The sequence below is a fragment of the Procambarus clarkii genome, chromosome 85, assembly GCF_040958095.1.
Source record: "Procambarus clarkii isolate CNS0578487 chromosome 85, FALCON_Pclarkii_2.0, whole genome shotgun sequence".
Lineage (NCBI taxonomy): Eukaryota > Metazoa > Arthropoda > Malacostraca > Decapoda > Cambaridae > Procambarus > Procambarus clarkii.
The window spans coordinates 20,379,359-20,392,176 of NC_091234.1; the positions used below are offsets into that span (position 1 = coordinate 20,379,359).

At 38.7% G+C, this 12,818-nt stretch overlaps 1 protein-coding gene across 1 annotated transcript in view; it reads right to left on the reverse strand.

Moving 5' to 3' along the window:
* Positions 1-12,191, reverse strand: part of LOC123746715 (dynein heavy chain, cytoplasmic-like) — a 76,237-nt gene extending 64,046 nt beyond the window's left edge. Inside the window, 11 exon segments of the mRNA XM_069316779.1 lie at positions 849-1,092; positions 1,506-1,627; positions 1,955-2,175; positions 2,299-2,485; positions 4,190-4,318; positions 4,966-5,092; positions 5,200-5,373; positions 5,882-5,960; positions 5,963-5,974; positions 8,218-8,445; positions 12,059-12,191. Of these exon segments, the coding sequence (XP_069172880.1) occupies positions 849-1,092; positions 1,506-1,627; positions 1,955-2,175; positions 2,299-2,485; positions 4,190-4,318; positions 4,966-5,092; positions 5,200-5,373; positions 5,882-5,960; positions 5,963-5,974; positions 8,218-8,445; positions 12,059-12,077 (1,542 nt within the window). The 5' untranslated portion in view covers positions 12,078-12,191.
* Positions 12,192-12,818: the final 627 nt, after the last annotated feature.

Sequence of the window (12,818 nt, forward strand, 5' to 3'; positions counted from 1 at the left end):
ATTCCATTTTCCCTTGTTTTCTGCAATTTCTTGTGCACTCTTCTCACACACGCTTCCTCACACTCATTAACCACGAATGGCCATCTTGGCTTCTCATTCGTTGTCGTCCTTTCAAGCTCGCCCATTTGCCAGCCCAACATTTGCACAGAATGATTAAATCAATTTGATTAACGCAACCTTATTTACCAATTTTTATAATTTTTAAATTAAATATGCATCCTTTACACTATCGTTCAAACAAATGCATCTGTCCATTTCAACATCCATACATCTGTTCATCAGGGCACATACTACAGTACTCCTCTGCATACAGTGTATGTAGAGGAGTACTCCTGCATACACTGTATGCAGTACACTGTCTGTATACAGTACTCCTCCATGCAACCCTATTAGCTACCTCTTCTAACCAGGGCTTTTAGTATAAGGAAAATAGAATTTTCAAATGGAAAAGTGAAGGGTGAACGTGCTCTAAGCCTTGAAGATGAGAGTACTTACCCTTGCTCTTTAATTAGTATATAAACCTGGTTTAAAACACGGACATAATTTAGTAATATGTCTTAAGAAACAACGTATTAATCTTGAGTATTTCACAAATGGGACAGGTAATTGATGATGAAAAATGTAAGAGGGTGAGGATTGTACCATGCACGAGTTTAATTAAATTTCGGGCTTTGAGCTGTATAGTTTAAAGAAAAATATGACTAGCAAGAAATACATATGGCACATATACAAATGTAAAAATATAACATTACAAATTACAGTACTAATCAGATTCTATCGATTCAGTAACCCGTATTATTCTTGGCAAGATCTAACACTATTAAAAAATTATAAATGGGTGCTCATACTTCTTCAATGGCATTTAAATCAGCAGCATCCATCTCCGGCTTGAGTTCTGCTGTATCACCATCCGCTAGAGTTGTCGTCTTCACCACAGTTGGTCGAAGAACCCGCACTATGACGGTTCGTAGTTGTTCGTGCTGACGACGGAACTTGCGCATTTGCTCCATACGTAACTGCAACTTCTTGTGAGCAGGAGATACTCGCCATACCATTTTCAGCTGCTCATCGCGCTTCTTTTTCACAATGTCTCTGTAAAGAAAATTAATCAATATATTATACTGGTGTTGACCAGACCACACACTAGAAGATGAAGGGACGACGACGTTTCGGTCAGTCCTGGACCTTTCTCAAGTACTTGAAGGGACGATGACAAACGTCGTCGTCCCTTCACCTTCTAGTGTGTGGTCTGGTCAACATACTTTAGCCACGTTATTGTGACTCATCGCCTGCATATTATACTGGTATCAAATATATTACCTAAACAAATTTATACTAATACTTATGTAATATTTAACCAATTAAATATTAGCCTAAAATATTATTCTCAATGCAGTTAAAAAATATAGACTATTTTTAAAGATGTCAATAACATACAAAAATGCAGGTGGGAAAATATTAGATACAAAATTCCAAAGAAAAAAAAAGTTGAATTGGATACCTACCGAAGAAGGCCCTGAAGCTTTTCATATTCATCGTCCCAAGCAATGAACACATCAAAGCACTGGCTCATCACCTTCTCGAACTCCTCAAAAGCAATATGCATCAGACGACGCGTTCCCAGGACCTGTGTAGTTAACATTAAATATTCACATAGTGAGTGCAGATCATATCAACATATCAATATCATACCATATCAACATAAAGGTGTTGATATGGTCAACATATATAAGTGATAAAAGACAGATCTTCCAGGTACACCAAGTTAATAGTTTCTAATGAATAAACTTATATTAAGCTAGCAACCTCATCTCTGGAGCCAAGACTGTTTTTATCCCTACTTTAACTTGATTTCACCTATAGCACTATTTCAAACATCAATATTTAAACTTTTTGTTTTTAATGTATGCACATATTTTAGTTTAATTTATATTTTAATCATCATAATGCTAACCTTTAAGATCTGGGATGACAAATCTCTTGAAATAGCCTCCACCAGTCTTAACGCTCTCTGAATAGGATACTTTGTTGATCTAATCTTCCGAAGGTGGTTAAAGATAGCCTGTACAGCCGAGCGGATCTTCTCCAACTCTGTGGCTGCCAAGAGGTCATTCAATGGGAAATCCTTCATGAGAGGAGCATAATCATTCACTGTTGCCAAAGCCTGTTTTAGACCTGTAATGATAAACGTACATATTTGATTAAGATCCGATAAATTAACACTAATTTATACTGCATATCTATAATACTTAAACATGACCTCAATATGCATGTTCTTTATATTATCCTCTTACTTACCAGTATCGGTATCGAATGACACCGTTGCATGAAAACGTTTCCCATGCTTCAAGACATCCAGCGTAAGCGCAACCTCTAAGCTTTCTCGCTTATCTTGTATTTTAAGTAGAGCCCTTTCTAAGTTGAGCCAGAAGCTTATCTCTTGCAAGGCAGTACCACTTGATGGATCTCTGTCCAGCTTGGTCACCTGATTTACAAAGATATTACATACTATCAGCTTAGATGTAATTTCAAAAGGCATGAATGTTACACAGTATATCAGCAACTGCTTGGGTACATTTAGTTAAGTTTTTCAAAGATTTAACTAGTCTATTTATGGACACATTTCAGACCAAGTCAGTATAGTATTTTATGGAAATTTACAGTGCAAATGTAGTCCACTTTTTGTTAACTATTCAATAAAGGGTTAGCATAAATGAGATATACAAATGGACGAAAGGGTATAACAAGCATGTTATTAATAGGGTGCTAAGTAAACAAAATAGAACAAAACAATGAACACACACTGGATAAAGTCGAGATTTGGAAAAAGCTTAGATAAATACTGGTTTGGTAATAGGTTTGCAGATTTATGGAATAAGGCTATTCACCATTTACCAATCGGGTAATCCATTACAATTATTTTACATTTTCTACGTATCACATCAATGAAATTATATTAGCTACACCAAAAAACTTCCTTCACATTTCTTTTATACTAGCAAATATGCAATATAATTATCCCCTTAACTTTTGAGCTCCAACTAGTAATTCATTAACCCTTGAAGAGTGACTTGTCATCTAAAGTGCCAACTCGGCCCAAAGAAATCCTGCTTCTTTTTCAGTCATGTGAGACGTGTACAGTAGCCAGGTGGAAAAATCAACACATCTGCATTACAGTATACACACAATTTGTCAACTTGTGTTGACGAGGCTCAAATGATGAAATTGGGCGATGTTCATGGTTTTATCTATTAGAATTTTTTTGTACTGAATACTTAGCTTATGTACATTTAGTGCATATAAATAGGTACAAAACTAATCAAGCACTGCATATAGACCTACAATGAACAGTAATATGTACTAAATTCTTTATTCATATAATACTTAAATCTGTTCCCCCCTGGCACAGCTCACCCAAGAAATTGCATTACTACCCACTCCTTTGCTGGTCTGGGAATAGTCTCCTATTTTGTCTGGGAATATCAACCAGAGATTCCGACACTGACGGGAAAGACCAAAATGTGACTTGGCAATCACAGGTTACTAGAGGTTAGTTACTATAACCTCGATTTGAGCAATTAAAAAACAAAAACTAAGATTTTAACATAGGTCTAGGTACTGTATACGCTACTCATTACACGCATCAAGAGCTATTATACCCTTTATTACCATTATGGGTATACAAACCGGACAACAACAACAGAAATCCACACAAGACGATAAGCGTATTAGCCCGGGGGAATCAACACATGACAACTGCTCTTAAGGGTTAAATTATAATTGGTATCCAAGAAAATATGCACTTAATGCCTATTTATGTCATATGCCTATATATTTTTTTTTTTGAGATATATACAAGAGTTGTTACATTCTTGTACAGCCATTACTATGCGTAGCATTTCGGGCAGGTCCCTGGAATACGATCCCCGCCGCGAAGAATCGTTTTTACAACCAAGTACACATTTTACTGTTGCGTTAAACAGACGCTACAGTTAAGGATTTGCGCCCAGTAAATCCTCCCCGGCCAGGATCCGAACCCATGACAAAGTGCTCGCTTTGGTTATTAATATTGGTTACAGCTATATTTCAACAAATACAAGAGCATGCACTATATATTTATCCTGACCAGGATTTTGCCTATATGTTAATTACTACTAGAAATATAATTTAAATATCTAATATGCAATACCTTCTGGATCTCCCTGATCCACCTAGCCACTCCATTCTGTAGCTGGTTGAGGAAATTTGAATCTTCTACTCTATCACCAAAGTCAGCAACCTTAGGACGTGTTCCTTCATCGGCACACTTCTTGATAACCTGTAAACAAAACATGCCATACAATATTTACAAAAATAGAGAATGAACTCATACACCAAATGTGCATTTATTAAATACAGTATACATTTAATGCTATGTTAATCAAGTTCAAAAAAGTAAACTTTCATGATTTTATTTACATCATATTCCACTCTTACAATTAGCATTCCCTTTGATTCAAGTAGCCATTTGATAAAGCAGCTCAAAGCAGTAGAGATAGGCCATGTTGCAAAAGGTCAATTGGCACCTTTTACCCATGTAACAACTAAAAAAAAAAAAACAATGCATTACATTTCACTCAGTTTGTTCTTAAGGCTCAACTTACACATACATTACACACAGAAATTACAATAGCGTGATGCATCAATGAACAAATCCACAAGGGCCGTGACGAGGATTCGAACCTACGTCTCGAGAGCATTAAGGCAGCGTCTGGGATGCTCTCAGAAGTAGGTTCGAATCCTCGTCACGGCCCTTGTGGATTTGCACATACATTGATAGTCTTGCTTTACTGTACTTCAAACTTAACACTTCCTTGTCAGCTACTGCTGTTTACCTCTCATAACCTATAAATTTCAACACAATTCATTTATGTCATGAAACCTTAATTGTAAACTACATAATATTTGACATAGAAAGTGGCTAACCTGTGCAACAGTTGGATGGATGGGCAGAGATATATCTGGGATATCAATATTCTGTTGCAAATGCAGGAGGCCCATTTCCAACTCTGCAATCTTTTTTTCAACTGATGGTGCCATTTTATCTCCATCTCTAATGTGAAGAGAAGAATAATTAATGAATTGCGGTACAATCAACCCACAATAACACACACACTGAAACTTACACTTGTAAAATACAAAGAAAAGCTAAATACTTGCCTCTCAATCTTGCCGGATTCTTTAACAAACGATTTAAAATATGGAGCAACAGCATTTGCAACGATTGCATGCAGTGTCTCGTATGGTGAGCCATCACTCAGGTTCAAGGTACGTATCTGGGACGCGATCGACTTGTCTGCCTCAATTACTCCACCTCGCTTGATACACAGGATGCTGAAAAGGTAGAAGAAATATAAATGTTGAAATCTCGTCAAAATATTTTAAAAATTTAATAAACTCTGGTATTGCTCCTCTAAAATTATGCTATAGTTGCCAAAATTAGTTGTTTAATTTACACTATTTTGCATGAATGTTACTGTAAGAACTAGCCTGATCAAATTATATCAATACAACTTTAAATAAATGACTGAGTAAAGAAGTACAGTACTGTATAAAGAATAGCAATTCATCTTGGAAAACAATGATCACAGCAGTGTAATGACTCAAGAACGTGATCCAAAGAGTGAAGAAACCAAAGATAATTGTGAGAAGTCACCGCCACAACTTGGCATTAGGAAGTCATGCACCAAAACCCGTGTACTGTAAACCTTACGTCAAATTTCTAAACTTTACAGTTTTAATACTTTAGAGGTCAAATCTATACAGGTGTGAATATGTGCCTTCAAACTCATATAAAACAAGGGTTGCCTGTACTCGTGAAAATTCAGGAATTCATATTAACCTGTTCATTTTTATCGAGGTAAAATGTACACCAGTCGAGATTAGATACACCACCTCCTTTTCCTCCTCCATCTCTCCCCTTCTTCTGTTTCTTCTGTAAATATTAAATAATTACATAATTTAAATTATGCATTGTAACAATTACATTATATAATTATTAACACTTTTGCATGCCCGGCGGGCCACCTGCATCGCACCGGAGGGCAAGGCCGGGCATTGCCGCTGAGCACACAACCCAATTGTAAATTCTTTCACTCACAATGTTTATACTTAATAAGAATATGCAAAAATGAATGCATGATACCGAGAGCATCATCAGGATGCCAAAGTGTTAATATAATAATCTTTCAGAAAATAAAAAAAATTACCTAACTCCATATAGGAAAGAATGAAACAGATGCAAACACTTATGAAGTACAATGTATACAATGAACCAGTCTTTTCAAACACCTCAGAACATCAGCGTAAAATAGTGTGTAAAACAAAGAATAATGTATTGGACTTCTTTTTGTAACAAAAGTGACACGCTCTGTCAAAAGGAATGACCTCACACCTGCTGCCAATTGGCAATAGTGCCTATATGGTTTGTGTAGTGAATGTTGATAGGACTCCAGACAAATTAATATAATATAGGTTCTACAGTTCAGCTAGTATATAGACACTGCCCAATGATTAGAACAAAATTACCTTGCCCTCTCTAGCAGCAGCTAACCTGTTTGTTGTTGATTCATGTAAGAAATCTTGTCTGCTCACTCTGCATTGGCAATACCTTTTACCTTATTTTAACTCAATACCTTCACATACAGAGTATAGGATTACTTTATCACCTTCACAGTCATAATCCAACCCATTCTTTCGTTTAGATAGTAATTTTAAACTAAGTGCACCATAGTACAAAGATTGACATACTAAGCAATTAGATAATAGAATTTGGTACTATTCACTTTATAGAATCCAAAAAATGAAGCTAAAAAAACACTTAAATATTCCTAGGCCTAGTACTGTATAGTGCACACACACTATATTAGGCCCAAGATAATGGGTATTAGGCCTAGGAAGGTTAGGTTAGTTTAGATTGTGTTTGCAACAAATACAAAACCTTTTCTGCTTTGTCCAAATTCAATAGTACAGATTTCTACTTTCAAATTATGTTGTACGTTGGTATATGTATTATGGTCCTTGTTACGAATCTTACCTCCTGTGGAGGTTTGACTATTATAAATTGTTTATTAATATAGAGGAGTTGATTAGTGTGTTTTCTTGAAATTAATCTGCACCTGGCAACTAGGAGGCCGCGAGTGACTGATATTACCCGCCCAGCAAAGTACTGTAGTTCCTTTGAGCTGGAGATCATTCAGGAATAAGGTGTATTGTATAGCAAAACTATGTGAAGGAAAAATGGAGTATCAAAAAATCTACATAGAGAATATGGTAAATGGTATTAGTAAGGGTTTTGATTGGAAATGTTGAAAGATAGTGTATTAAGGGGGGAGTGAGAGGACAGCGACAGACGCCATTTTCACTAGACGCGGAGCAGCAGCTGTCTGACCAGTCTTTGTTTGCCGAGGGATTTCTCCAGCCATACCATAAGATAAGCCACAGGGTTGTATTAACGGGGTTGCAAGGAAGGGTAGAGTACACCGACAACCTACTGAGCAGTTTCTAAGAGAGTCCAGATTTCCTCGGGATTTATGTGTGTGTGACACTGGATGACAGAGGTGGTGGAGGAGTGCACAGTTCCAGTGTCGGACTAACAGCTATAGGGGAACCGAGCCCCATTAGGGTTATAAGATAATATTTTTCTTTCTGAATGCATCGAGTTACAAGGAATTAATTCTGTTATGTAATATTATGTTTTATAAATAGATATTTGTGTCATATCTACTTGGCTGTTTTCCCTACTTGTGTCTCCATTGGCTCAACTGAAAGCATCAAAAACCCCTAGACAACGTGAGCTGAGTAGTGGGGAAAAAGGTCGTGACACTGAAAATAAAATAATAACCCCAACCGTGATGGTCCTCATCGTTACTATTAGCACTACCAAAACAGGAGAATGGGCTGCATAATCAAACAGTAGCTTTAGCCCTTAAACTGTCAACAGCTGTCTGACATTCTTTGGTTTCTATGGCATTCATCCCACACTTCTGGGAATGTTACTTTCAATCTACTGTATCAATAGCCTCAATAGTGTGTATCAATATCTGTATCAATAGTGTGATTTTTCAGACATTAACATTAATATATATTGCACATTAACATTTTCACAAAATATCCTCAATCCCTATCTAATACCAATATATTCTAACTGTATAATACTACACTACAAAATACCATTACCTTTGGTAGCACATCTTTGTATGAGGAGCGATTTGGACTGAGAGTCTCCAACAAATTTCCGAATAACCTCCAAGTACTGCGGAGCGTTAAGAGCAGTTTGAAGTTCAACCGATGGTTCGTCGTCATCTTCAAGCATAACAGACGCTACTCGTTTTACATAGCGCACGACTGTGTCGACCTCTGCTACTGCACAGACGGCTTCAAGGCCTCCATCCCCCCCACCCTCTCCTGTTTGGAGAATTAAATTTATTAAACTATTACACAATGGGATTACAATATATAGATAATAAATTTTAAAACGTGAAGAGTTAGTTACTCTATACACACAAACCATTAGCAAGAGTATAGCTGACTACTATAGTACAAAAACATTAAATTAAAATACAAACACAAAATTTAATGTTACAAAAAAAACATTAGATGAAATGGACTGCTTCAATGACAACCTCTGGACCAGTTTAAAATCTTTAGTACCATTCCATTAAAGTTTTTTATAACTTTCGCAACTTATATTTAGTACTGTATTCTATTATGTTTTCATTATGTATCAGAAGCATGAACTAACATTTCAAAACCTATTCATAAATTTACGGAGTGAAAGATATAAACTGGTCCAGTAATGTAAAGTATCACAGAACCAAAATAATGCAGTGTTTAAACATATTGAATCCAACATTCACAATCCTTTGATATGGCCAAATTTCCCCATTCAGAAAAATTTTCTAGCTGGTGCAGAGCATTTGTAGTTCAGGGCGGACCAAAACGTTCTAGTTGGTCTTCAAAAAAAAAGCTGCACTTTAATACAATATAGCCCTGGGGCTTGTGATCCCTGTGTTCTTCCTGGAAGAAAAATTGCAAGATGCATTGCACCCCCTCTCTTCCTGGAAGGCTGCAATGTAATGAGTTTTGTGTCCAGTTTGTATAATTATACAAAATTAGTTGGTCAAGCTATTATAGTAGCCTTTATATCCCTCTTGACACTTTAGCATAGTCTGTGGAATTTTTAGAGGTTGTGTGTGGGTGAGGGAGCCGGTCGGCCGAGCGGACAGCACGCTGGACTTGTGATCCTGTGGTCCTGGGTTCGATCCCAGGCGCCGGCGAGAAACAATGGGCAGGTTTTCTTTCACCCTATGCCCCTGTTACCTAGCAGTAAAATAGGTACCTGGGTGTTAGTCAGCTGTCACGGGCTGCTTCCTGGGGGTGGAGGCCTGGTCGAGGACCGGGCCGTGGGGACACTAAAGCCCCGAAACCATCTCAAGATAACCTCTCAAGATGGGTAATGAATGGGTGAGAAAACTAGGTGCCTGTTATGATCGCCGTCTAATAGTCGTCCTTTCCGGCCTCAAGTCATTTTTACCTATCTAGATAGAAAGACCGCAGACGGCCCAAGCTGTAATCTAAGTTAGGAAGGAACGAGTCATACACAATCTTGCATGATATTTGGCTGTAAAGGGGCGAACCGAGGCAGATTGTGAAACAAAATGGTGCCCAGGTGGGCGGTGATACATCCAGGGCTTGGTGGAGTGTCACGACACATGCCTCAAGCTCATAAATCGTAAGAGATGACTGGTTGGGGCTCAGGTGCTCGGCTAATCAGCAACGAGCTTTCTGTGATGTCATCGGCGGGCACCGAACCCACCCCAGGAAGCAGAGCCCAGCTCACTGTTGAGCTAGACTTCAGACGGGGAGCTTGTGACCATGGGTGCTTTGGATCTTAAGTGGCGAGTTGAGCCTAGGAGAAAGGTAACATGACTGACCGTAGTGAGGTGCCACGGGGACCTTTCTAGATAAGGTCATACGAGTACTGTCGACAACAGAACCTGCTGAGAGTAGAAGAGACTTGATAGCATATGTTTTTATGTCTATCATCATCTAGTCAGACTTTGTTTACCCTGTTAGCACAGGTGGTTCTCTAGCTGCTGCAACTCACTATTGCTGAGCAAGCAGTGGTTGAGGGAAGAGCCATTTGGTTCACCACAATATCTGCACTTTCCTTAGCATATGAATAGCCTAGATACGATCATTTTTCAATACTGAAGGGCGACACGTAATTAACATCTTAAGGTTACCTTGAGATGATTTCGAGGCTTAGCGTCCCTCGGGGCCCGGTCCTCGCCCAGGCCTCCTTTTTGTTACACACTTCCCAGGAAGCAGCCCGTGAACAGGTGCATCAGGGTGAAAGACACTGCCCATTTGTTTCCGCCTCCACCGGGGATCGAACCCGGAATCTTGGGACTACGAATCCCAAGCGCTCTCCACTCAGCCGTCAGGCCCCATCTTTGTCAGAATGTTGATGTACTCTGCAGGAATGACTTCTGATGTCAGAGACCAAGTCTAGATTTAGGCTTAGTTGGCCTAGGGCGATCTCAATAAACCTGACCTTCCCTGAATGCAAACCTCAAATTTGTCTAAATCCTGGATACCCTTGTCAGTGTTAAGTGAACAGTGGCACCAGGTGAAAGAAAACATACCAGACATTTGTCTCCTTAAACCAGAGCTTCCTCTAAGATGTTCGTCGTCGACTTGAGCTGACATCTTCCTTCACCGACGAGTTGATTTTCAATTTAATTCAATTCTCAAAATAAACAATACCCAAATTTGTAACAAATTAGATGGCAAATTCCTTGGCATTCTCATTGACCACAAGCTGAATTTCCAGGGACACATTCTAAACATATCAAAAAAAGTTTCAAAAAATGTGGGCATTCTTTCTAAGATCAGATATTATGTACCACGCCCTGCCCTGGTGACTCTCTATTACTCCCTTATCTATCCATATCTCAACTATGGTATTTGTGCTTGGGGCTCTACTACCCAAAATCACTTACGTCCTCTAATTACTCAACACAAAGCTGCTATTAGGACAATATCCAATTCTGGCCCCAGACATCACTCGGTACCCCTACTTAAATCTCTGAATATGTTAGACATTAAGTCACTGCACATTCTCTCATGTGTATTATACATATATAAAACGCTAAACTATAATGCCAATCCTGATCTCAAAAGCTTCATAGAAGGTTGTAACAGAACCCATGAGCACCACACCAGAAATAAATACAGTTTTGATATTCCTAGAGTACGACTTAAACTAGAAATGCTCTACAAATCAAGGGGCCCAGAATGTGGAATGACCTTCCCAACCATGTTAAAGACTGTACCTCTCTCAACCAGTTTAAGTTAAAATCGAAGCTATACCTAATAAATTCCCTGTAACCTACCTTACCCCTCTATTGTCAACCCATGTATGTTTTTTGTTTTTTTTTTGTTTTTCAAATCAACGCTGTTTGAATGTAATTTTCTGTAATAATTTGTAATTGTATTTGTGCTGCTTTTTCAACAATGTTCCCCCTCTTTTACCTCTATTTTTATTTGTACTCAACGCATTTTTTTCTTTTTACCCATTAGTTTTAAGCTTTAGTCATTAGTGTTTTTTCCTGCCCGAAACGCTTTGCGTAATAGTGGCTTTAGGCATTGTATGTACTAGCTCTATCTATAAAGCCAACAAACTTTGTAAAATCTCTTTATGTATGTACCTTTACCTAAATAAAAATTATTATTATTATTATTATTAATTTTTATATCAAACAATCCCTACAAGCGAACCTTATGATAAATGCACAGCTACATCATTACTCATAAACACGCCTCGTCTTCCAAGCTAAATAAAATATGCTAATTAAAGACAGGAACTGTTTAAAACAATTAAAACAGCGGGAGGCAGGGAGGGTAAACAATAGACCCGGGAATTACTGCAGGTGAGGAACAATAACAAAGAGCTCCTCCTGAGGTACAGACGGAGCTCCTGAGGTACAGAGAGGAGTGAGCAGCCTCCGCCTACCTTCTTCACCGGGATCCATGTTGACCAGAGTCACAGCACCGGCATATGGCGCGGCTGGTGTGTGTATAGAACATCCACAGACACCACCAACACCCTGGATCACCTGACACTGGGGCGGCGACAGCTGACTCACTGCCCGCCAATACCGTTATAAACGACACAACTCCACTTAAATAGGTTCAGGACAGCCGCTGCCACCATTAGAATGCGTCTCACAACCGCTGCCACCATTAGAATGCTTCTCAGATACCATTACCTCTGTTCCTCTGTTTTATGCTGGCAGATGCATCAGTTCCGTCGTCTATACTAGGGAGATTCGATCCACCGCTTACGGTCATTGATCCGAGATATTTTGCAAAGTACTTTGTACTAGATAATGAATGATATATTTTGTAATAAATGTGTAAATATTTATTTAATAACGGAAGCTTGAATCGCAAATATTCCAGGTGGGCGGAAGTAGGTGGGCGGAAGTAGGTGGGCGCAGCATGCAGGAGGAGGATGACTTGCTGGGCGCCCAGCATATATGGTGCTTGTGCATTCATTTTTGTTTTTTAATTTTGCCCCGAGGGGCGAGTTTATTGGGCAGCGCCACTCAACCTATGAGTGGACATACTGCCATAGCAGCATGTCCACTCAACCTATGAGTGGACATACTGCCATAGCAGCATGTACAACACTCCCCAATAGGAAGAAAACCCGCTGGGTTGCATGTGCATCTATGTAGATATGCATGAGGTTCAACTCCTGCACGAGTTGA